Consider the following 25,582-nt stretch of genomic DNA (forward strand, 5'->3'; position numbering starts at 1 on the left):
AGGGAAAGAGCCGATCCCTGCCCAAGAGGAGCGAAGACGTAAGCGAACGCGCACACCGTAGGAGGAGATAGACGTAAATAGTAGACCCAAGTGGAAAAATGGAGCATCCCGAAACGGCCGTGGAGGTGGCTTGACGGAGACACGATGATGGGATTGATCCGGGATGCTTCCCGGAGCGGGAGACTTTGAAAATGGACTTTAAAAGGAAGGAGGGCCCTGCTTATCAGAGCTGAGGAAGGATAGCAAAACTGAAGGGGAGGCAGTTTCTCACATCTGTGAAAGTCTCTTCTGACCCGAGGAAACCCGGTCCACCTGAGAGGAGATTTCTTGTAAATCTGTCGAGGTTAAAGAGGCTGTAAGGACTTGAAGGACTGACTAGTTGCCTGCAGTGAGGGACCCTGGAGCCCTAGAGCTCCGCAGATTCCAGAGGACAGCCCGAAGTGGAACTGGAACCGGGGGGCTTCGTTTTCTAGCCGAGGAAATTGACATCCAGGCAACACGGTGACTAATCCGTGACTCCGCAGCCCTTTTGTAGCGAAACAAGAAAACGACAGCACACTGTCCTCCTGTTCTTAGCCCACAGAGTTCTTCACCATGGCACTGTTTACCCAGTTACTTCTCTGTTTTCGCGTACCGTTGGAAACTGTCATTATCAGTGAGATTCTTTGGGAAGGCCACTAACAGGGTAACCTCTCTACCCCAAAAAGGAACTTTAAAAGCCCTGTCGGCCATTAAGGAGCTGGCATTCTAGAGGCAAGGCAGGCAAATGCAAACCTGGGTGTTTATGTGTTCTAGTGTGTTTGAGGTTGGGGGGTGGGGGATTGAGAGAGCGGTCTCTCTGTGCCAGGGCGTGGCAGGGGGAGGGGGCGGGGGGGATGTGTGCGGGAGAGAGAGAGAATGAGAATATGAATGAATAAATATGCATTCACTTTGTGCTGGGCTGACTTCAGAGTTGCCTCCCACCCTACTGTTCAGTCTGGGCAAATAAATGTCCTGCTGAAAATATTTAGAACGGGTGGAGGAAAGCAGGAAACCAGGGGGTTCCTGAAGGATCTGGGTGAAGTTTGAATGAAGCCAGGAGAAAGGACCTAATGGAACTGGCAGGTCAGCAGTGCTGAGCCCAAGAGAGTAGAGATGGGGGAGCTGAAAGATGGTGGAGGCAAAGAGCAGTGAGTGAAGAATCTTTTCCTAAATGCTGCTGCTCTCCTAAAGTCCACGGAAAACTTGGCTGGACTTTTCGCCGATCCCTTGAGCTGGCTGGCCAGGACCAAGCTCCAGGGCAAGCCCTCCTCCACGCTTCCCAGTTCGGAGCATGGAAGCAGGGCCGACCGAGGCCGGGTGGCTTTCATCTCTCTCCTCTCTCTCCCTGCCTTTGTTCGTTACCCTTCTGGGACTCTAGGAAATGGACTAGCTCATAAGCCAGTTGCCTCAAATCAGCTTTTGTTCCCCTCCTTTTCTTCTCTGGCTTTTTGTGGTGATCTGCCATTTCACTAGGGCTCCCGCCGCCGGGTTAATTGGTGGTCTCTAGCGGAGTCTTTGAGCAGACCTCCCCTAAGGGCTTCCCTTATTCTGCTGTATCTGTGGGGACATGAAGCGCTGCGGACTCCATATTAGGCTTAGCCAAGCTTTCCGACAGGTTTTCTCTCTCCGGCTTCCCCACTCCCAGAGCCCAGCTGGGCTGCTTCCGCTCTGTCCTCAGAATCGCTTCGCCTCGTTAGAATAAAATGCTTTGAAAGAAAGAGTCATGTGGGAGATGGGTTTGGCGAAGTTCCAACAGGCTAGCGTTAACCCTCTCCCTGCTGTGAAGCCACTAACAGAATCCGAAGCCGCCTAGGGCAGTCGACTTCTCCCTCTCCTTTCCAGACTCTGATTACCAAGACACGCGGGTCTTTAATTAAAAGCTCTTCTAATTAGCCTCCCTCTTGCCTGATTCCTTGGGTAGTTTCCACTAGCGCTCCAGGGCATGTGGCCTCACTGGAAGGAATGAGTTACAGCAGGAGGTGGAGTGTCAGAATATCCTACCCGATTTCTCCCTCGTGATCCATACCCTTTCCCCGGCAAGACGGGAGGAATTTGCCCAAAGGGGAAATTGAGGATACCGCTCTGCTCCTAACCCTTCCTTCTTCCATGACGCTTAACACCCCGATACAGTGCCTTGGGCAAAGAGCAGTCGATGCTACTGGGTGATTACGGCTTATAACCGGCCCTCTCAGGTGGCAAGGGGTAACATGGTAACAGGTTCCCCAGATTTGATGATTGTTATTATTGTATTCTATAAGCATTGGCTGCGTCAAGCACTGTTCTAAGCGTTGAGGTAGACACAAGTTAATCGGGTCAGATGCAGTCCCTGTCCCTTGTGGGGTTGACGGTCTTAAGTAATAATAATTTTGGTATTTGTTAAGCGTTGGAATGGATACAGGCAAATCAGGTTGGAAGCAGTCTCTGTCCCACATAGGGCTCACAGTCTCAATCCCCTGTTTACAGATAAGGCAGCTGTGCCCTAGGTCACACAGCAGACAAGTGATGGACTTGATGGATAAAGGATTAGATAAGGGAATGCAGGTCCTTTGAGGCCCAGGCCCCTGCTTTTTCCACTTGGCCGCACTGATCAATTGTTTCATTTTACACTCCCAAGCATTTAGCGCAGTGCTCTGCACACAGTAAGCACTCAATAAATAAGATCTACCGACTGACTGGTTAGGGAAGCCGAAGGACCTGACTCAGAGAGTGAGCATCATCTCTGGGCTGACGAGGGCTTGAGAGGCCAACGGCCGGGGGTGAGGAATTCCTAGGTAAAAAGGGGAACTGCCGCATTGGTCTTTGCAGGAGTAACGTTTCCCAACTCTCTCACTCTTTCTCCCTCCCTCCCCCCGCCAGGGAGAGCCTATGAGGATCATTTACCGGATGCGGGGGCTGCTGGGAGATGCCACTGAGGAATTTATTGAATCTCTTGACTCCACCACGGGTAAGGACACCGCTTCCCTCGCCATCCCACTGGTATCGTCCAAGGGGGCTGCCAGGATCCAGCTTCTCCGCACCTCACAACTTCCCTCTGCCTTTTGTAACTCTGCCAGAAAGTTGAGGGCCTTACTTTCTCCAGCTGGCAGGAGATTCTCAGTTGGTTAGACCGACGAAATTGAAATCGGAGGGCACCGGAACGCCCGTCCTCACCTGAGATTGTTAGTAACGGTACCTTTGCCTGTGGCCCGAGTTCAAGTCCTGTTTGGACTTGGTCGGCATCTAAAGGCGGGTTATCATTTTCCCAATCTTTGGCCGCCGACTGCCCCTGACGCAGCTGCTGTTTCGGCTTCCTTCGATTGCCTGGTTTCGCGAGGGGCCGGGCAGCTGCCAGAAGTAGAGGGGCGCTGCCTCTCTGCACTGCCCGACCCCCGGCCCCGCCGTGTCTCTCGCAGATGAAGAAGAGGATGAGGAAGAGGTGTATAAGATGGCTGGGGTGATGGCACAGTGTGGAGGCCTGGACTGTATGCTCAACAGGCTCGCGGGTATCAAGGACTTCAAGCAGGGCCGCCACCTCCTGACGGTGAGCAAGGGAAGGGGGCCGCTCCGGGCCCAGTGGGGGCTCGGCTCCGGGGGGCAGCAGAATGGTCGCCGTCTCCGACTTCCTCCGGCCAGCACGGGCCTTCTGTGGCCAGGCTCGTCCAAACCTCCAGACCTGGAGGGGACGGCACAGATATGCCGCTCCCTGGCTTCCCCCAGGGGCCTCTCGGGCCAGCCTCGCCCCCTGACTCAGTTGGATGCTGGTTTTCTTCTGGGTCGCCCCAAAGCTAGTGTCCAGCGCGTGTCTCGATGAGATAGTCCGCTCCAGAAGTGGAGCTGGCTCACGCCTCGGGCGACCCCTACACCCTGTGAGACCACGGACCCTCTAGATTGTAAGCTGGTTGTGGGCAAGAAATATGTCCGTTATACCGTGACCTAGTGGATAGAGCATGGGCCTGGGACTCAGAAGGACTTGGGCTTCAATTCTGGCTCCACCACTTGTGTTCTTTGTGACCTCGGGCAAGTCATTTAATTTCTCTGTGCCTCAGTCACCTCATCTGTCAAATGGGGATTAAGACCGTGAGCCTCATGTGGGACAGGAACTGTGTCCAACTTGATTAGCTTGTATCTACCCCACTGTTTAAAACAGTACTCGCCACAAGGTAAGCGCTTACCAATTACCATCGTGATTGTTATTGTACTCTCCCCAGCGCTCGACTGACCTACTGATTCATGAGGCCGAGTAGAATTTCCAAAGCTCCTTGGTTCAGAAAGTCCTACGTGGCCTTAAGAGTTCATTTTTCAAAGAAGGCCCGTTCTGCGTAGTCCCTCTGGGTCCGGTCCAAGTCCCAAGCATTCGGGAGTCTCCCCGGCTGGTCGGAAGATTGCGGGGCTGCCTCCAAGCCTCCGGGGCTGGTTCTGTGAGGGCGCGGGGGTTCCCAACGATGGAGGATCAGGGAGCCCGCCCTCCCGGCGGGAGCCCGGCGGGGATGTGGCCCCCCGAGATCGGCACCGCTCTTGCAGAGCTTGACTGCTCGTCCCTCGGCAGGTGCTGCTCAAACTGTTCAGCTACTGTGTAAAGGTGAAAGTGAATCGGCAGCAGCTGGTCAACCCCGAGATGAACACTCTGAATGTCATGCTGGGAACTCTCAACTTGGTAAGGAGGCGGGACCCCGGGGAAGGTGGAGGGAGAGAACTGATCTCTGGGTCGTGGGAAGGGGGGCTTCAGGGGCCGGCCCCGGGCCCGGGCCCAGCTTTCCTTCGCCCGGAGGGACGCGGCAGGCCGAAGGCGGAAGGGCAGTCTATCAGAGAAGCGGCATGACGTAGTGGGTAGAGCACAGGCCTGGGAGTCAGAAGGTCACGGGTTCTAGAACCGGCTCCGCCGCTGCTGAGTGACCCTTCACTTCTCTCTGCCTCAGTTACCTCATCTGTAAAGAGGGGATTGAGATTGTCAGCCCAGCATGGGACAGGGACTGTGTCCAACCTGATGTGCTCGTGTCCACCCCAGCGCTCGGTACAGTGCCTGGCACATAGTAAGCGCTTAACAAATGCCATTAATGTGATTATTGTCATCCGGGGGGGACGGCTCTCCCGAGGGACTCGCCAGCCTGGCGGGCTCACCCCCCGGAGAGGACCCTCTCCGTCCCCAAGAGAATTAGCGACTCTAGTGGGTCGTGCTCTCCCACGAGTCTGGTACAGTGCTCTGCCCACGGTAAACGCTTAAGAAGCAGCGTGGCCTAGTGGAAGGAGCGTGGACCAGGGAGTCAGAGGACCTCGGTTCTGATCCCAGCTCCACCACTTTACCAGCTGTGTGACCTCGGGCAAGTCAATTCACTTCTCTGGGCCTCAGAGTCCTCACCTGCACAATGGGGATTCAATCCCTGTTCTCCCTCCTGCTTAGACTGAGAGCCTCGTGTTCATTCAGTTGTAGTCACTGAGCGGTTACTGTGTGCAGAGCACTGTAGTAACCGCTTGGGAAAGTACAATACAGCAATAAAGAGAGACAGTCCCTTCCCACAGCGAGCTCACAGTCATGTGGGAGAGGGACTACGTCCCACCCGATTAACTTATATCTATCTCGGCACACAGTAAGCACTTCATAATTGCATTTAAAAAGAGAAAAAGATACCGTCCTGTCCCCAGGAGCCCCATCCAGAGATGGCTCTGACTCCTGGGAGAAAGTTGGTTTTTTACTTTCTAGCCACCCCATCCCAGACTCTCAGGTCAGTCAGTTCTAACCGGTCAGCCGAGGTGTGTGCTTCCCCCTTAATTTGTTCCCCGGTCTCCCCCTCAGGCCCTGGTGGCCGAGCAGGAAAGCAAGGACAGTGGAGGGGCGGCTGTGGCGGAACAAGTGCTCAGCATCATGGAAATCATCCTGGACGAGTCCAACGCTGAGCCCTTGAGCGAAGACAAGGTGAGCAAGGGCACGGTGGCGTACGTGACCCCGGGCCCAGGGTCAGCTCCACCATCTCCGCCACTCAGGTGGCAGGGGGACACGACATCTCAGGCGTGGCCTGGCCGAACGCCTAAACCCTCCCTCCCGTCCCAGCCCCCCGAGGCTATCCAGTCAGACCCCCCCCCAGGGTCATTGCGAAGGATCGGAAAACCACACGAGTTTAAGGCTGTCCCACTGAGATGGGGGAGAAGACACCAGATGTGATTTTCGCACCAAAGCAGCCAGGTCTCCCCTTCCCTTTTCCTTCCCCTTCCTTTCCTTTCCTTTTCCTAAGCGCATAAGGAGTTCACATGAATTAGTTAGTACCATGAATGATCTTCTGACCCCCTGAGGACATATAAGGATCCCCAGCAGGAAGTCAAGAACGGTCCCAGCTGATTGAATCCACACTGTTCTAGGAGACCTCTGAGACAGCTAAAGGGCGATATCCCTAAGAGCTGCCGATGGGCAGGAGGGAAGGATGGGGCTGCTTCCGAAAGCCATCTGGGCTGTAGCTGAGGGTAGGGGAGCAGAGGCGCTCTCCTTGCGGCGGACGTCGGGCCGCTCACGACGGCGCCCGCTCCCTTCCCGGCCCTGGTTGGCTTTTGCAGGGGAACCTCCTGCTGACTGGTGACAAGGATCAGCTGGTGATGCTCCTGGACCAGATCAATAGCACCTTCGTGCGCTCCAACCCCAGCGTCCTGCAGGGCCTGCTGCGGATCATCCCCTACCTGTCCTTCGGCGAAATGGAGAAAATGCGGATCCTGGTGGATCGCTTCAAGCCGTACTGCAGCTTCGACAAGTGCGTTCCTTGGGACTTGCGGGAGAGGGCGTGGCCTAGCGGAAGGAGCCCGGGTCTGGGAATCGGGACGTGGGTGCTAACCCTGGCTCCGCCACTCGTCCTCTCTGTGACCTTGGCCAGTCGCCTCACTTCTCTGGGCTTCGGTCCCCCCGTCTGTAAAAATGGTTATAAAATACCTGTTCCCCCTCCTGCTTCGACTGTGAGCCTCATGTGGGACCTGATGGTCTTGCGTCTGTCCCAGCGCTTAGTACAGTGCTTGGCACGTAATAAGGGCTGAACGAATACCTCAATTACCAGTCTAGGGCCCGGCTTGGTAAGAGCCCTTATGTGGTTCTCTGTCGATCTGTGGCATTTTCAGGCGGCCGAGCGGCCAGAGGAGGGAGGTGAGGTGGAAGCCGTTGTGACCGAGTTCCGGGCCCTCACGTGCTTTACCTCCTCCCAGGTACGACGAGGAGCACAGCGGTGATGATAAAGTCTTCCTGGACTGCTTCTGTAAAATCGCAGCGGGCATCAAAAACAACAGCAACGGGCACCAGCTGAAAGACCTGATCCTCCAGAAGGGAATCACCCAGAACGCGCTCGACTACATGAAGAAGCACATACCCAGTGCCAAGAAGTAAGCCCCGGCCTTCCCAAAAGCCCGGGTGTCTCCTGCCCCGGTCCACCAGGGGAAGCAGCGTGGCCTGGAGGAAAGAGCCCGGACCTGGGAATCAGCATCTGAGTTCTAATCCCGCCTCCCCTGTTTACTTCTGTGTGCCCATGGGCCAGTCACTTTTCTAGGTTCCCTCAGCTACAAAGTGGGGATTCCTACTACTCAGTCCTCGGGCTCCTTGTGGGATCTGACTACGTTGCATGTACCGAGCTCTTAGGACAGTGCTTGGCATATAGCAAGCACTTAACACATTCCATTATAATTATTATCCTTATCGTCAACATCATCATTTCTCACTCTGATAAAAGCAGAACTCGCACCGCACTCCCAGCCGGCTCTGGCCAACCGACCCCCTCTTCCAGGTTCCAGCGGGACGGAGCTGAAGACAGCTCTGATGTGGGTTTGGGAGCGTTAGGCCCGGGAACCGGTTTCCGCGTCGAGAATCCCTAACTTTGCGTGAGCGGACACAGGGAGCCGAATCCCAACCCAGTGTTTAGCCTGAAGGCAGCCCGTCGCCGAGGGCGGGCGGGTGGAGGTGTCCTCGAGTCTGAGGAGTCTCACGCATTTCTTCCTTTGAAGTTTGGATGCTGACGTCTGGAAGAAGTTCCTGTCTCGCCCCGCCCTCCCCTTCATCCTAAGGCTCCTTCGAGGGCTGGCCATTCAGCACCCAGCCACCCAGGTAAGGACCCAGAGTTTGCTCTGACACTCGCTATACCTGTATCTCGTCTCTCTCACCGCCGACCCCTCACCCACGTCCCCCTTCGCGCCCGACAGACGATCAGTCTCCCCACCTTCAAAACCTTATTCGGAGCACGTCTTCTTCCCCGACCAACCCCTCATTTCCCCTTCTCCCGTTCCCTTCTGTCACCCGTGCGCTTAGATTCGCACACCTGTTACCCCCCCCCCCCCCCCCCGCTCTCGGCCGCACAGCCCGTATGTCCATATCTGTAATTTATCTAAATTAGCGCCTGCCCTGCCTTTCTGGAATGTAAGATCGTTTTAGGCGGATAGCGTGACAACCAGTTCCGTCATATTGTACTCTCACGGGTGCTTAATAGAGGGCCCTGCACACAGTGAGCGTTCAGTAGATTACGACCGATGGGTTGAGTTCCAAAGAGGCAGCCCGGAGGGGCCTGGGGATCTGGACCGTGAGGACCCGGGCTTTCATCTCGGCTCTGTCACACGTGCTGACCTGAGGTGGGTCAGTTCGACTCGGCTGCCACAGGAAAGGGCATCCGGGCTACCTACCCGCCCGTGTTCGAATCCTCTGCCTCTGGCCGGAAAGGAAGGCTGGGCTCTCCTCGGCTGGCCCTCTGCTCTCAGGGCGGCCCGGGATGGTAGGGAGTAAAGTGGCGGTGATTGGGATCGTTCCCAACGTCGGTATCTCCAGTCCCACTGGCCTGTAAAGCCGCTAAGCAGCTGCTGATTGATTTGGGCCCCCGTGCTTCCCCAGCTGGTGATTGAGGAAATGAAAAAGCCGCAAGGGAGCCAAGGATCCATCTCTAAGCCAATCTCTGGGCCCAGAAGGTCTTTCAATTTAGTCTTCCCCTCTAGACTGTAAGCTTGTTGTGGACCGGGAACGTGTCTACCGACTCTGTTGTATTGGACTCTCCCCAGTGCTTAGTACAGTGCTCTGCGCACAGTAAGCACAGTAGCTTAGTGCATAGAGCACGGGTCTGGGAGTCAGAAGGCCGTGGGTGCTAATCCCAGCTCTGCCACTTGCCTGCTATGTGACCTTGGGCAAGTCACTTTTCTGTGCCTCAGTTCCCTCATCTATTAAATGGGGATTAAGACCGCGAGTCCTACGTGGGACAGGGACTCTGTCTAACGCAGTTACCTTGGATCTCCCTCGGTGCTCAGTACGGTGCCTGCCATATGGTAAGCACTTAAATGCCAGAGTAGTTAGTGTTAGTAGCACCACTGAACGTATGTAGTCCTCTGCAGGCAGAAAAGTCACGGAAGCATCCTTCTTTTGGCTCTACGTAAGTCATTATAGGCCCCGGGCAAGAGGCCAATTCCAAGTTTGGGCCGTCCAGCCTTTCTCTTCTAAGATAGGGCTGGCATCCGCCGAATAAGGATCTACAAAGAATAACCTCCTTTGGGAACCTGTTTTAGTCACTCACCTGGATCCGCGATGTCTGAAGGTTCTTCCTGGGGTCTCCACTGATCTCTGCCGCTGCATTTCAACTTGTTTCCTGTATTTCCTGCCCAGCAGAGGAGGCAGTAGACCGTCTTTGCCCCAGAGAGGTCACACAGATCACATGCCGGCAGAAGCATGTGGAGAAGCAGCGTGGCTCAGTGGAAAGAGCCCGGGCTTGGGTTCGAATTCCGGCTCTGCCACTCGTCAGCTGTGTGACCGTGGGCAAGTCACTTCACTTCTCTGTGCCTCAGTTCCCTCATCTGTAAAATGGGGATTAACTATGAGCCTCGCGTGGGACAACCTGATCACCCTGTATCTCCCCCAGCGCTTAGAACAGTGCTCTGCACGTAGTAAGCGCTTGACAAATACTAACAAATAAATGCCAGATCCCCAGAGGGGTAGAATCCCTACTTCTCATTGTCAGTGGCGGAATTAGGATCAGAAACTTAGCTATGCCGCTTTTCTCTTTTACAACAAGCCTCCTCGACATCCAGGGTTCAGCCGCTCCCTCCAGGTTTCCCTACTCCACGCCTAATAATTGTAATTCCCAGAGGCCCTGGTTGTCTGGCTTCTCCCCTTTTAAATGATATTTGTCAAGCACTTACTATGGCGCCAGGTGCCGTACTAAGCGTTGGGTTACATACAGGCTAGTCAGGTTGGACGTGGTCCCTGTCTCACGTGGGGCTCACAGTTTTAATCCCCATTGTACAGATGAGCCCAGAGAAGTGAAGTGACTTGCCCAGGATCACACAGCAGACAAGTGATGGAGCCAGGATTAGAACCCAGGTCCTTCTCTTTCCACTAGACCATGCTGCTCTTCATTTTCACTGCCCCCTTCCGGACCTCCACACCCCTCCGGGGTTGGATCCTAAGTTTGCCGTCTGCGGCCCTGTTTTCCCGTGGGCTTCTCCGCACGGCCCCGGGTCGCCGGAGTCAGTCACCCTGGCCTATCGATCAATCCATCCTATTTATAGAGCCCTTACCGCGCGCCGAGCACCGTACTAACCACCTGGGAGAGTACGACGCAACGGAGTTGGTCGACACGTTCCCTGCTCACAACGAGCTTACAGTCCGGAGGGGGAGACCGACGGTAACGTAAGTAAATAAAATAACCTGACGCCCTGGCAGATGCTGATCGGGACGGACTCCATCACGAACCTACACAAACTGGAGCAGGTGTCGAGCGACGAGGGCATCGGCACCCTAGCCGAGAACCTACTGGAAGCGCTGAGGGAGCACCCGGAGGTGAACAAGAAGATCGACGCCGCCAGGAAGGAGACCCGAGCGGAGAAGAAGCGCATGGCCATGGCAATGAGGCAGAAGGCCCTGGGCACCCTCGGCATGACGGTAACGCCGCCGTTCTCACCCCTCCTCCCCAAGGCCCCACAAGGCGGGGCTTCCCGTCTGGCTCAGGGATAAGGCCCTTCCCACTGCGGAGCCCGGGAGTTGGGGTTGGGCAAAGCGGAGGCCGGACTGGGTCGGGATTGGGAGCCAGGCAAGAGTCGGGGCTGGCTAGGGTGAGGAGGGGGCGTGAAGATGCTGCCGGGCTCCGGGACGGAGGATACGTCGATCTCTCACGCCGGCCTCTTTGGAGGCCACCCACCAGAGCAGCGGTAGAGAGATCACGAGCAAGGTCCCGAGGCTGTGAAATCCTCGGGCCTGCCGGCGCAGAGGTGGAGCCCTCTCTGTTTGCGGAGGGGCAGGCTCTCTGCCGCGGTGCCTTCTGTGGGTAGGGCACAATACCGGCGGAAGCCACCCTCCGATTGAGTTTCCGGGAAGGTTCAGTGGCGGGGAGCGGGTGGGTTTAGCCTCCGTTCACGCCTGGGCCGAGGGAAGCTCCGGCAGTGCCGGCGTAGGGATCGTTCCCACCCCCGAGCCGCTCCGAGGCCTGCCGGGCCCATTTTCCGCTGGGGTTCCTCCTACAGACGAATGAGAAGGGCCAGGTGGTTACCAAGACGGCCCTGCTGAAACAGATGGAAGAGCTGATCGAGGAGCCGGGACTCACCTGCTGCATCTGCCGAGAGGGCTACAAGTTCCAGGTACGGGCGGCACCGCCCCGGGGCTCAGGGCCGAGGGTCGCTGGGACGGGCCGCATCTAGTGGGCTCTGGGGTGGACTTTCTGGTTCCCGAGGAGCTGTTCTCGCAAGGGAGTGGCATTGACGTTGGCAGCAGCTGCCAGATAACCCTGCTTAGGCCGCCATTTTCTCGGGTCCTTCCAGGAGTCAGAGCCCGTATGGTGAACGCGACTCCCGCCAGAGTTGGGAGTCTTGTCATCGTTACAAGGGGCAACTCACATTTGAGGGGGATAGGAGAGTGGGGCGAGGCCAATCCCAAGGTTTGACTATCCCAGATCTGTCCTCCCACCCCTCCCCAGATCAGGCTCAACTCCCGTCTGCCCCACACCGTGCAACAGGAGCTTTTGGAGTGTGGGCACACGGGCCTCTCCTCTCTGGTTCGACTTAATAACGTTGGTATCTGTTAAGCGCTTACTGTGTGCGGACCACTGTTCTAAGCGCTGGGGTGGACACAGGGGAATCGGGTCGTCCCACGTGAGGCTCACAGTTAATCCCCATTTTCAGATGAGGTAACTGAGGCACCGAGAAGTGAAGTGACTTGCCCACAGTCACAGAGCTGACAAGTGGCAGAGCCGGAATTCGAACCCATGACCCCTGACTCCCAAGCCCGGGCTCTTTCCACTGAGAGGTCAGGCCCCCTGCGTGACCAGTGCCCACCATCCCGCGGGCTCTCCGGGAGTATGCCCCCCGTGGGGCTCGCGGTCTCGATCCCCATTTTACAGATGAGGAAACCGAGGCCCAGAGAGGTCAAGTGACTTGCCCAAGGTTAGACAGGTGGCAGAGCCGGGATTGGAGCCCACAACCTTCTTACTCCCAGGCCCGTGCTCTATTGGCTACGCCGTGCTGAGATCACTTTCTGGCTCTAAACCAGCTCGGAACAACTGGGCCGAAAGTGGAGAATTTCTGCCTTCGGGGCCCGTCGAGCTCTTCTGAGGAGCCTGTGCCCAAAATGCTGATCCGGTGACCGGTCCTGCCGTTCCCCCGTGCCGATGGAGTAGCCACCCCCGTGGCCCTCACCCGGTCCCCTCTGCTCCCTCGCCCCCCAGCTTAGCATGGGCGAAGACCGTCCCCCGGCCTAGCCATGGCTGAAGGCAACTCTCCTCCCTTCCTCTTCCTGCCCGCCACCGCACCACTAAACCCCGACCCTCGTCCACTGCATTGCCGTTGTTTTGCAGCCCACCAAGGTCCTGGGGATTTACACCTTCACCAAGCGGGTGGCCCTGGAAGAGCTGGAGAACAAGCCCAGGAAGCAGCAGGGCTACAGCACCGTGTCTCACTTCAACATCGTACACTACGACTGTCACCTGGCAGCCGTCAGGTAGGGCCGGGGCAGCGGCCTTGGCCACAGCCGACCCTGGGACCTTCCCCTCCTCCCCCCCCGAACCTCGGGATGATAGAGAGGGGTCAGAGATCTTCACCGAAGTCCTGCAAGTTTCGAGCTTTGGTTTTGCCCCTGCTGAGCCGCCATCTTGGTTCAGTCATCAATACGTAAAATACGTCGGTATTTATCGAGCCCTTACCGTGCACAGAGCCCCGTACAAAGCGCTCGGGAGAGTGCGGCACGACAGAGTCGGCCGACGTGTTCCCTGACCGTCAATGAGCTCTCGGTCAGGGTAGCGGCCTTCCCGCCTGCTTTCGGCCTGGGATGGGTTCCGGGCCCACCCGCCCTTTCTCCGGAGTACTCAAGCAGCAGACACTCGCTCTGGGGAGGAACCCCATCCCCATTCCAGCCTGCCGTGCTGCCGCGGAGTCCCGGTCCCTCTTAGCGCCCTCCGGGGAGCCACCCAGCTGCCCCAGATTTTTGTCTTCCGGTGGTCCCGCCTCCTCCGGGGAAGTGGGACCAATGCGGAGAGCCAGATGGGGCTCTCTCCGTCGCAGAATGCTGCCCCTCGGCCAGTAATGAGGAAACTGCCAGTCCCAGATTGGCTGATGCCAAGGTCGTCTTCTCCCCTTCCCTCTTCCTCCCTTCCCCTGTCCAGGCTGGCCCGAGGGCGTGAGGAGTGGGAGAGCGCGGCCCTCCAGAACGCCAACACAAAGTGCAACGGGCTTCTCCCCGTCTGGGGGCCCCACGTCCCCGAGTCGGCTTTTGCCACTTGCTTGGCGAGGTGAGTCTTGAGCCTTTTGGAACCGGTTGGCCTTCTGGGAGACAAGGGGGGACCCGGTGGTCAGTGTGAAGGCGGACTTGTCTGGGCCCAGATTTGGGGGCCGTTATTTGTCACCGGTGTCAGGACCAAGCCACCCTCATTTGCCCACCTTGACGATCGTGGTATTTATTAAACGCTTACAAGGTGCTAAACACAGTGCAGGCCACCGGGCCGGATACAAGATCATCAGGTCGGTCACAGTCCCAAAGGGAAGGAGAGCGGGGATCTTATCCCTCTTTTACAGCTGAGGAATCTGAGGCATCCGAGGGAATACAGCAGGCTAGTGATGCAGCTGGGATAAGAACCCGGGGCTCCTGACTCCCAGACTGGTAATCTTTCCACTGAGCCACACTGTCTGCAGGCCATCGAGGGACTGCGGTCTCTGGAGTCTCTCTGCCCTGAGGGGGAGGGGGGGAGGAGAGAGAGAAAGAGAGAGAGGAAAAAAAGAAAACAACCATCTCGGCCCTCAAGAGCCAGTTTTCCCGAGGTCTGCTTCACAGCCGCCCAGGGGACCAAGTTCTTATCCAGTTGCTCTGAGGTTTCAACTCTGTGACTCTAACTAGTTGAAAAACCGAGCACCACTGTGTTGTCTTATCTATGGCCAATAATGCTGGCCCGAGCCTTCCCGGGATGTTCTGGGTAATGATGTGCCATCCTTTGAAAAATCCAGCGGGAGGGGACTGCAGGCAAGGTGGAGTTGGGAGAGTGCAAGCCGGCCCTTGGGTGTGTTTGGGAGCAAGAAGAGATTTCGGAGATTCCATGAGTCCGGATTTGGAGCGAGCACTCTGAGGGGCAGAGATGAGCGAGCTCAGGTGGAGGAATCCCTCTCTCCTTCCTGGCCTTCTTGCGCCCGGATGGCTGACCTGGGGACACGCCCCCTTCTCCCCCCATCGGGAAAAAACGAATTGCACTCGACTCATCGACTGCCACCAGTCTGGGTCCCCTCGAAACACAAGGCCTTTCATTCATTCATTCATTCATTCAATAGTATTTATTGAGCGCTTACTATGTGCAGAGCACTGTGCTAAGCGCTTGGAATGAACAAGTCGGCAACAGATAGAGGCAGTCCCTGCCGTTTGACGGGCTTACGGTCTAATCGGGGGAGACGGACAGCCGAGAACGATGGCGATAAATAGAGTCGAGGGGAAGAACATCTCGTCAAAACAATGGCGACTAAATAGAATCAAGGCCTCCCTCTCGCTCGTCGTTAATCCTAGATTAACTAGATTTTCCAAATCCATTTACGTGGAGGTGGTGACCTACAGGCAGGACGGACCCATCCCGGAAAGGCTCCTTTGGTGGAGTCCACACTTGGGTGACGCTGAGGAGCAAGCCGGCCCCCCTTCGCCCCCGTCTCCCGTTTAACATTTCCGTCGGGCTCTTCCAGGCACAACACTTACCTCCAGGAATGCACAGGCCAGCGGGAGCCCACCTACCAGCTCAACGTCCACGACATCAAGCTGCTCTTTCTGCGCTTCGCCATGGAGCAGTCGTTCAGCGTCGACACCGGAGGGGGAGGCCGCGAGAGCAACATCCACCTCATTCCGTACATCGTCCACACCGTGCTCTACGTTCTCAACACGTCAGTGTTCCCCCTCACATCTTGGCTTTGGTCGGGAAAACCCATCCATCCCCCCCCCCAGAGTCTCTCCCCGTGGGACCGGTGGGGGGTGGGCCGCGTTCTTTGGCCGCGACGTCACCTCGAGGCGGGCGGGCGCGCAAGTAGAGGCCCTGCGCCGGAATTGACTTCTCTGCCATGGGGATTACCTGGCTTGGAAGGGAAGCAAGCGGGGCGGGAAGGTCGACATGGTAGGATTTTAGAGAAACGGAAAGTCATCCCCAGTCCTCAAGTCGGTACAAGTGACGATTTCACTTAACGCGGGAGCTTCAGGGAGACGGCAGGACCGAGAGCCGAGTTGTTCAAGACATGCAGCCTGGTTTATCGTCCACGTTTCCCTCTGCCGAATATCTGTGTTATTTTTCCCTCGGCAGACGGGTAATGGAGATGACCCACGTGACGCAGTGGGAAGAGAACCAAGAAAGGGAAAAATCACTTTTTTCCCCCCTCCCCTCTCCAAGGGACAGTTAGGTTGGTACTTTGAAGTGCAACAAAAAAGCACTTAGGCAAATAAGGAAGCCTGGGGCTTGGCTTCGGCTCCTCCCAAAGGCCAGAGGGATTTGCGCCGACAAACTCCTGATCCCCTGCTCACAGTCGGGCCTGACCTTGCGGGGTGCCCTTTCCAGCCCCGCTCGGAAGAGTCTCTCAGGGCGGCCCGGCGGCCGCCTGCGGAAGATCCGCGGGCAGCCCCAGACCGGGTCGTCGGGGTTCAGTTCAGGCCACAGGACAGGACGTCTCCCGTGGTTGCCAGATCTCTTGTAGGCGGTGTGTTATTTCCTCCTTTTCCTCGGGTGAGATAAAAGACTGGTCCGGTCACCTCGCTGGGCGCTTACCAAACGGCCTGGGCCGGTCCCTATGAGAATGCATTACCTCACCTGAGAAAACCTTTAGTGCGTGTCACCGGCAACACCCGGCCTCCCTGACAGCAGCCACCGTAACACCCGAAGGCGCTGCCCCTTCAAGCACCCGGCCAGGGTTGAGGATGTAATGTCGTTCTCCCAAACCTTTATGGAGACCTTGATTTCCGCCGAGGCCTCTGCCTCTTTCTTTCCTCGCCAGAGAGAGCCCTGGCACGGTGAGGGGCCCCCAACGGTTGATCTCCGGCTTACGGGTGGAGAAACTGAAACCCAGAGAGAGGTGAAGTGACAGAGTGAGTCAGTGTGGGCCGGCGGGGATTGGACCTGGGAGCCTCAGATCTCTTCCCTCCTGGACATCGCCTTAGGACAGCTCCTCTGTTGGAGATTCTTTGGCTCCCCCTGAGGTGGAAGAGAACTGACACCCCACAGGGCGACCTGATTAGCCGCCGGGACAGACGATGAACTCGGAGACCTAGAGCCAGTACGAGCCCCAGTGCCAATGCAAGTCTTCGAGTCTCGGCAGAGCGGGAAAGTAGAGCTGGTGGTAACGGATACCCCTTTCCTCGCACTCCGGCTGCCGGGGGGGGAGAGCGGGAGAGGGCGGCGTCTTTTCCGGGCCTCACTTCTCCGTTTACCCCTAAGCACCAACCCTAGGGGCCCAGCCGGCCTCGCCGCTGCCGGCTCCTTCAAGGCAGAAAGATTCTGACCGTTCTCCCGCAGAAAGGACGGGGCCCAGACCCGCTTCACCTTTCCAGAGGTCGGGAACGGGCGTGCCCGGCCGCCATCAGCTCCCTCCGCTTACCTCCCCAGCCGTGGTTCACTGTGCTTTCCTTTCCAGAACTCGAGCAACCTCTAGAGAAGAGAAGAACCTCCAGAGCTTTCTGGAGCAGCCCAAGGAGAAATGGGTGGAGAGTGCCTTCGAGGTGGACGGGCCTCACTACTACACGGTCCTGGCCCTTCACATCCTGCCCCCAGAGAAGTGGAAAGCCACCCGCGTGGAGATTCTGCGGCGGCTTTTGGTCATCTCCCAGGCCCGCGTGGTGTCGCCAGGGGGAGCCAGCAGGTTAGTAGTCCCGCGGCCGCCCGCCTTGCCCTCGTGTTTCCTCATTAAGTAACTGCCCCGTGGACTCACCGGAGTATCCTCCCTTTTTTTGAGTTGCGTAGCAACACGTTTTTGTGTGTGCGTTGTGCGTCCGCGGGAGCGTGCCCGCCCCGAGAGGCGAAGGGATGTTGATTTGGATGAACGGCACACCTTAACCCCTCACCGCGACACGTAGCGTGCCCGAAGCCGGACGTACCCTCCCCGAAGTGGGCAGAAAATTTCAAAATGCCACGGCGGGGGGGAGGAAGTGACATTCATCAGCCAAGAATCAAGAGTTTGGATCAGGATGGATTTCGGAGGACTAGTCGGGCGGAACAGATAAATCAGGAAAGGCAGGACAGGACAGGACGGGACCGGGAACTTTCTTCTGTTCTAAAGAAGGATGACTCATCCGCCCTCCTTTTGTGGATCCCAGTTTGTTACTGTCTCATCTGACCCCAGATTCCGCCCCCTTCTCTCCCCTCCTCTGAACAGAAAAAGAATGCTCGGCTTTGACTTGGCTGTCCAGCTGCATCGCGGTCCTCCAGAGTAGGGGAAGATGATTTCAGAAAGGAAATGGGCTTTTGCTTTCAAGCTGCCATTCTAAGAATAACAATAATAATAATAATATGTGCCAAGCAGTATACTAAGCCCGGGAATAGAGTCAAGATAATCAGGTCAGACACAGTCCCTGTGTCCCACATGGGGTTCACAGGCTCAGTAGGAGAGAGAACGGGTTTTGAATCCCCATTTTGCAGATGAGGAAACTGAGGCCCAGAAAAATGAAATAACTTGCCCACGATCACCCAGCAGGCAAGTGGTGGAGCTGGGATTAGGACCCAGGTCCTCTGACTCTTAGTGCAGTGGTCTTTCTACTAGGCCACGCTGTTTCTCTTAAACTGAAGGAAATCAATCAATCAAAGCTGTTTGGGATAGGCCTGGTGGAGACAAACCAGAGCAGGGGCCTGGGTGTCAGAAGGAACTGGGTTCTAATCCCAGCTCCTCCACTTGTCTGCTGTGTGAACTCGGGCAGGTCACCGAACTTCTCAGTGACGCAGTTAGCTCATCTGTACACTGGGGATAAAGACTGTGAGCCCCATGTGGGACAGGACTTGTGTCAACCCCAGCACATAGTACAGTTCCTGGCCCACAGTAAGAAAACAAAACACCACAAAAAAAATCCGTGCGTTCACACTGATATGGCTTCACAAAGGATAGCCACTTTGGTCTGGCCAATCAATCAGTCGTGTTTAATGAGCGCTTACGGTGTGCCAAGGCACTGTATTAAGCACTTGAGCCAGGTGTAGTGATGGTGTCAAAGCTGTATCCTTGCCCTTGTTGGGAGCAACAGATGAGGTTATTGATTTGGCCTCTGGTTCCCTTCTGGGAGGTCTATTCCTGTCACCTCTGGAAAGTGGATTTCCATAGCACGGGTAGGGGGTGGGGGGGAAACGATCACCACTCGTGCCATATTGGCCCCTGTGGATGAGGACAGAAAAGCCGGGCCGCTTGGCCCGTACCAAACCAGAACAGAAGCAGCCGCCTCGTTTTTCTGGATTGATTTATCCGGTGTTAATTTCGTCCTTCAAGATTGATCGAAGAGCCCGAGGGCACTAGATTCTTAGCACTCCCCTTCCCTCCCGCCCATTGAGCCCCGGCTGCCTCGTCGGGTAACCGAATCCAGGGTCTCGGTAGCCGAAGCCGGCTGGTACTGCGGAAAGGGAATCTCGTGCCCTGAATTCCCTGCCCCCAATTCTGGCCCCCTTGATCTTGGAGACCTTGCATGAGACTGAGGAAGGATAATGGGTTACTGATAAGCTCGATTAGGCTGGCATCCGTGGAAAATAGTCGCTGTGTTTTGGGTCTTGGCTCCGGCCAGAGTCTCTGCAACCCTAACCCACAAGGGCCTTTTCCTTTTCAATGAAAGGCCTGGAGTCCATCCACTGCCACCCGACCAGTTTCACACGAGAGAGTTTGGTCGGCAACCAGTTAGGGAATGCACCCTTAGCTGCACCCTGCCGTGCCATCCCTCTTGAGCAGTTTAGTCAACTTTTCTAACTGGTTTGAAATAATTAAGTTTGACAGGAGCACCCGAGAATCCTGCTCACCAAACCAGGGCAGCGAAAGAGAGAGCGTAATAAGCCTCTGACCTGGAATCCTCCCCAAACCAGGCGGCCCGGGCACCGCCGCCGAGGGGGATCGGTAGAGGGTGTCGTCTTCTCTCTCCAGAGCGTCACCCTGGTCTGTCTGGATTATCCGCCCGTGGTGTTTATTGAGCGTTTACCGTGCGTAGAGCACTGTAGTGAGTGTTGGGAAAGTAAATTATCGTGGAGTTGGTAGACACGATCCCTGTGCAGGCGGAGTGGCCTAGTGGAAAGAGCACGGGCTTGGGAGTCAGAGGACCCGAGTTCTACCAAGTACTCTGCTGTGTGACCTTGGGCAAATCACTTCTCTGTGGCTCAGTATCCTCAGCTGTAAAATGGGGGTTAAATACCTGTTCTCCTTCCTCCTCAGACTCCGAGCCCCGTGAGGGACAGGGGCTGTGTCTGACCCAACCGACTTGTGCCCCCCCCAATGCTTAGAACAATAACAAACACCATAAAAAACGCTCACATTCCTCCACATGTGGGGAAAAAGAGGCAGCAGCTGGTGGTGTTTGGGAAACGGAACTGCTGCGGTCCTTAACGTTTCAGAGGAGGAAGCTCCACCTCCGACGTTTTGGGAGAAAAACCTGCTCTCTCCACCCGAAGCCTTTTTGCAGTTGTTCCCCCGACAGCCTCATCTGCAGGGGGAGTTTCTCGTGTGCCAGGCCCATGTAGTTTCTGAAAGCATTTTTATGGGCAGGCAGGCCCTGCGACGAGTACAACGCTCAGATCAGCAAAATCTCGGCCCACATCAGAACGAGCTGTCTGTGACGGGAGCTCCGTCTTCGAACTGTGCAGCAAGAATTTCTCCCTTCCTTACCTGTGCAAAATTTGCGGAAAAGAGTTACTTCGCTGGGGCGAGCGGGAGTCTGTAGCACAGTCGATTCATCCATCTGTGGCATTTGTCGAACGCTTACTGTGCCTGGCGTGACAGAATAGGTAGACGCAAGAAGTAGCGTGGCCTAACGGAGCACAGGCCTGGGAGTCAGAGAACTGCGATTCCAATCCCAGCTTTGTCACTTGGCTGCTGTGTGATCTTTGGCAAGTCATTTCACTTCTCAGGGCCTCGGTTTTCCTCATCTAGAAAATGGGGATTTCATATCTGTTCTCCTTCCCGCTTAGACTGAGAGCCCCCTGAGGGACGGGGACTGGGTCCAACTTGATGATAATAGTAATAGTAATAACAACTGTGGTATCTGTTAAGCATTTACGGTGTGCTAGGCACTAAACTAAGTGCTGGAGTAGATACATGCTAATCAGGTCGGATATAATCGCTGTCCCACATGGGGCTCACAGTCTTAATCCCCATTTCATGGATGAGGAAACTGAGGCACAGAGAAGTAAAGTGACTCGCCCAAGGTCACAAAGCAGACAAGCGGTGGAACCCAGGGCCCTCTGACTCCCAGGCCTGTGCTCTAATCCTAAACCAAGCTACTAATACCGGTATTTGTTAAGCACTTACTGTATGCCGATCATTCTTCTAAGTGCTGTAGAAACCTGATTAACCTTTATCTACCCCAGTGTTAAAACACTGCTTGGTACATAGTAAGCGCTTAACAAATACTATTATTCTTCTTCTTCTTATTGTTGTTGATCTTATTATTATTTTAAAGAGAATCCCTGCCCTTTTTTTAATGGCATTTATTAAGCACTTACTACGTTCCAGGCACCCTACTGAGCGTTGGGGTAGATACCAAATCATCAGATTGGACACCGCCCATGTCCCATGTGGACTCACAGTCTTAATCCCCATTTTATAGATGAGGTAAATGAGGCCCGGAGAAGTTAAGTGACTCACCCATGGTCACACAGCAGACAAGTGGTGGAGCCGGAATTAGAACCCAGGGCCTCCTGACTCCCACACCCATGCTCTATCCACAAGACCTGGCTGCTTCACAAGGACTTTACAATCTAGCGGACCTTGAGACCGCTAAATATATTCATCCCCATCCTGCCCCGTTCCTAGAAAGTTTTGAGCAAGCAAATAGATTTAGCAGGGTCCTTGAGCCTCGGGAATCTAAACCCTCCCCACCCCCAGATGCTCCTACAGATCGGTGGGGATTCAAGGCTATCCAAGGATGGAGGTCGGAGCGTTCAGGAACTGGCTGGCTTCGGGCCCAAACTGAGCCACGGGCCAGAGCAGCAAGTAAGGAGCCAAGGCCCTGTTCTGTTCAGAGCCACGGGGTTGAAGCAATCTCACTCCAAGCCTAAGGGCTCTCCCGAACCCCAGAACCTACTTGCCTACATTCAGCACGTGGCCAGCATTTCCCTAGGTCGTTGCCTTTTTGGTTGCTTTGCACGTCGCGTTTCCCTCAGAAAAGAAATATCCTCACAGGAGAGACCCGATTGGAAACTCCGGTAGGAAAAGGATTTTTTTTCTTTGAAAGGAACCTCAGACAGCTCAGAAGGTCTTCCTGTAAAGGGGCAGGTGGGTGTCCCCGGCCTCCGAGCTCCCTGACCATCCCCGCCTGCCCCGCAGGGAGAGGAGACAACCGACGTCCCCTCGTCCTTTGGTAGGAGTTGGTTCGAAGTCTGCTCGGGGCTGCCCTCGGGTTGGTCGGTACTTGGTTGGGAGCGTTCACGGAGGCTTTGATTTTTGTTTCCAGGCTGACGGATAAAGCTGTGAAGGATTATTCAGTCTACCGCTCTAGTCTTCTGTTTTGGGCCCTAGTCGATCTCATTTACACCATGTTTAAGGTAAGGAATCCACGCGTGGGGCGGCTGCGGGATCACTTGTAGGGCAGCCGGTCACTCTAATGGACTACCTTCTGCCGGCCTCCTTCTCTGCCTCTGTGCCCAAATCCCTGCCCCCTGTGCCGGGCCAGAGGGCCGTATTCTCCAGCGTTGCCGTAGTTTGCCTCTTGGAGGGCTCCGCCTCCTCAGATCTTTCCGTAGACGCCAGGCCCGGGCAGTCTCCTGAGCCCGGGACAGCGGGGCGGAATTCCGAGCCCACTTCCACTTCCATCCCCGGCCGGCTGCATTCCCGGGCTTGAGGAACGGAGGGTCACAGGAGCGAGGTCCCCGGGAAACAGGGCAGTTTGAGATCCGTCGGCAGCTTCCGCTTCGTTTCTCCCTGGGAGAGTGAAAGCGAAAGGGGCTAGAGAGCGAGGAGTGCAGTTGCTTGTAGCGGCTTGTCTGTTCCCCCCCGTGCGAACGATGCGTAGCGACGGGGCGGCGTACAAAATGTACGGGGCTGGGCCTTGCCTAGAAGCAGGAAAGATCCCCAAGCCAGGCCTTTGACGTTGGACGCCCCGGGTCCCGCGTCTCACGAGCCACGGCGGCCGCCTCGGGCCTGACCCCGGCTGCCCGCCCGGTTCTTGCAGAAGGTGCCTACCAGCAACACGGAGGGAGGCTGGTCCTGCTCTCTCGCTGAATTCATCCGCCACAACGACATGCCTATCTACGAAGCGGCGGACAAGGCCTTGAAGACGTTCCAGGAGGAGTTCATGCCCGTGGAGACCTTCTCGGAGTTCCTGGATGTGGCAGGTCAGTCGGTCGTATTTGTTGAACGCTTACTGTGTGCAGAGCACTGTACTAGGCGCTTGGGAGAGTACAGTACAACAACATAAGGTGAGTGGGGTTGGCCGTGTATCTTCCGTTGCTCCCCCCTGTTGAGTCGTGCGCCGTCGAGGGCCAGTCTCCGCCAGCAGCTTCCAGCTCCACATCCCCAAACCCTTGGTGCCGGCAAGCAGGGCAGGGGCGGCAGGAAAACCGCAGCCCCCCCCCCCCCCCCCCCCCCAGCCGGAAGCCCGGGAGAGCTCACTGACGTATTCTGTCCCTTTTTACTTTTTATGATATTTAAGCCCTTTGTTATGTGTCAAAACCTGTTCTTTGCACCGGTGTAGGTACACATTAATTAGGTCGGACACTATCTGTTTCCCACATGGGGCTCTCAGTCTTAAGTAGTAATAATAATAACAATAATGTTGGTAATTGGTAAGCGCTTACTATGTGCAGAGCGCTGTTCTAAGCGCTGGGGTAGATACGGGGCAATCCGGTTGTCCCACGTGGGGCTCACGGTCTTAAGCCCCATTTTACAGCTGAGGTCACTGAGGCACAGAGAAGTGAAGTGACTTGCCCACAGTCACACAGCTGACAGGTGGCAGAGCCGGGATTCGAACCCGTGACCTCTGACTCCCAAGCCCGGGCTCTTTCCCACTGAGCCACGCTGCTTCTCTAGGTATTTAATCCCCATTTTGCAGTCGAGGAAACCGAGGCCCAGAGAAGTGGAGTGACTTGCCCAAAGTCACACAGCAAGCAGTTGGCAGAGCCAGGACGAGAACCCACGTCCTCCGACTCCCGGGGCCCGTGCTCTTTCCACTAGGCCACGCTGCGTCTGCGTGCCCTTGCCCGGGTCATCCGGGACCGGGGGCAGACCTCCGCACCCTCTCCCTTCGCCTCGGACTCGAGGGCGGTATCGGCATCGGGCCGGGTGGCGGGGTCCTGAAGAGGGAGAGCGTGGCCGGGGGGCAGAGAGGCAGGGTAGTGGGATTGCCCCCCTTTGCCGAGCAGGCAGGAGGAGGGAAGCAGAATGAAGGGGCTTCTCGGTAGCGCAACTGGCAAGACCCATAAGGAATGTAGACAGCTCCATATCCGGTCGTCAGCTTTCCGAAACAGCGACTTTTCCCCCCTCCCCGAACCCCCTTCGAAAAAATCCAGCCCGAGAAGGACCAAACTGGGTGTCCTCCTGCCCGAGAGCGCCAGACCGAATTGGGTTCGGGGATCCGACGTCCCGTTAACCCAAGTAACTTCGGTTCCCTTTAGTTTGAGGAACCAGATTTCTCCTCCCACTCACCTCCCGATCAGGTAAGGGGAAGCGAAAGAGCCACTTCACCTTAAAACCGTCGGCGCCGTGCCTCTTCATCTCCTTGCCCTCGACAAGCACGGATCGCTATCCCGGACACACCGGTCAGTCGATCCGGTGGGTAGGCCTGTTTCCTCTGTGCCCTGGAAACCGGAGAGAAGAGATTTCTAGGGCAGCGTTGGACGATTGGCTTCCTCCCCCGTCCTGCCCCTCAACCTTCCACCCTCACTGGCACCCGAAAGGCGCCTACAGGATCTCAGTTTCACCCCCTGGGGACTCAGCCTTAGATCTGACATACCGGGAGTTGCACCGCTTCAGTCCGTTTCTCCGGCCTGTGGTCCGGGTACCGCTTTGCCCGGCCGACTGGCCGCCGGCGGTCCAGTGCGCGGCCCCAAAGCTTCTCGTGCCCCGAGCCTGAGAGGAAAGCGCTTGGAAGCTGACCGACCCTCGTGGCCTCCACCCAGAGCGAGGGACTGGCGCACCTTCACATTAATGCCACAGTGAGGCTCCGGAACTCCCGGGATGTGCTTTGTGACTCTGTTCCGGGCTGCTGTTCTCGGGGAGGCGGGCCAGCGTGCGGGAGCTCGTGGGCCGGAAGGGTCTGTCGGAAAAGGCGGCCGTGCCTCGGGGGGCCCGTGAAGCCGTGCTTGTGTGACTGACTGTGCCCCCGTTGCCTTCCAGGACTTTTATCAGAAATCAACGATCCCGACAGCTTCCTGAACGACCTTTTGAACTCCATCCCCTGAGCGTCGGGCGTGGGGAAAAAGCGACCTGCCGAGGCCGAGATTGGCTTGCCTTCCCTCCCTCCCCTCCTCTGTGTTCCTCCTCTCCTCCTGCACCGTCTCTTCCAGGTGTGCTGCGGCTCTGGCCCCCGCCCCCGTCTCCCTCCCCCAACTCCCCGCCGATCAGTTTTTCTAGGACTGGTCCGGGGGTTTTAGGCTTCTCGTTTTATCTTGTGTGTGCAGTGCTATAGCTATGAAGTTGTATGTAACCCAAGAGATCGAAGGAACTTACTCGTCCCGAGGAGCCACGACTCAGCCCGATGAAACCGAGTGTTTGGGTATGCCCATCTTGAAAATAAAACGAATTAAATGCAAACGGGAAAGGAAGGCTTGGCGTGTTTAAACCTCTCGGCGGTTTCGGCGCCAGAATCCCCTTCCTCAGGTGAAGCCAGCGGGCTCAGACGTCAGCGAAAGAGCCAGAGCCTCTCCGGCCCGCAGCGGAGGGAACGGGGAGGCGCCGCCTCGGGTCTGGGAGCGACCGTCCGGTCGTTCACCGTCTGGAGCGAGGAGGCCGAGATTCCCGAGGGTGTCGGGGGCCCCGGCAGCAGGAG

At 56.5% G+C, this 25,582-nt stretch overlaps 1 protein-coding gene across 1 annotated transcript in view; it reads left to right on the forward strand.

The window, feature by feature from the left end:
• UBR4 (ubiquitin protein ligase E3 component n-recognin 4) overlaps nt 1–25,354 on the forward strand; it is a gene marked incomplete at its 5' end in the record, with an annotated part of 148,943 nt that extends 123,589 nt beyond the window's left edge. The window contains 16 exon segments of the mRNA XM_029064851.2: nt 2,878–2,965; nt 3,414–3,541; nt 4,547–4,654; nt 5,792–5,911; nt 6,544–6,734; nt 7,177–7,350; nt 7,966–8,065; nt 10,655–10,873; nt 11,452–11,565; nt 12,777–12,919; nt 13,581–13,706; nt 15,133–15,327; nt 17,059–17,283; nt 22,052–22,142; nt 22,769–22,931; nt 24,931–25,354. Coding sequence (XP_028920684.2) covers nt 2,878–2,965; nt 3,414–3,541; nt 4,547–4,654; nt 5,792–5,911; nt 6,544–6,734; nt 7,177–7,350; nt 7,966–8,065; nt 10,655–10,873; nt 11,452–11,565; nt 12,777–12,919; nt 13,581–13,706; nt 15,133–15,327; nt 17,059–17,283; nt 22,052–22,142; nt 22,769–22,931; nt 24,931–24,995 — 2,250 coding nt within the window.
• Nucleotides 25,355–25,582: the final 228 nt, after the last annotated feature.

This window comes from Ornithorhynchus anatinus, chromosome 5 (genome assembly GCF_004115215.2).
Source record: "Ornithorhynchus anatinus isolate Pmale09 chromosome 5, mOrnAna1.pri.v4, whole genome shotgun sequence".
NCBI classification, from domain to species: Eukaryota; Metazoa; Chordata; class Mammalia; order Monotremata; family Ornithorhynchidae; genus Ornithorhynchus; species Ornithorhynchus anatinus.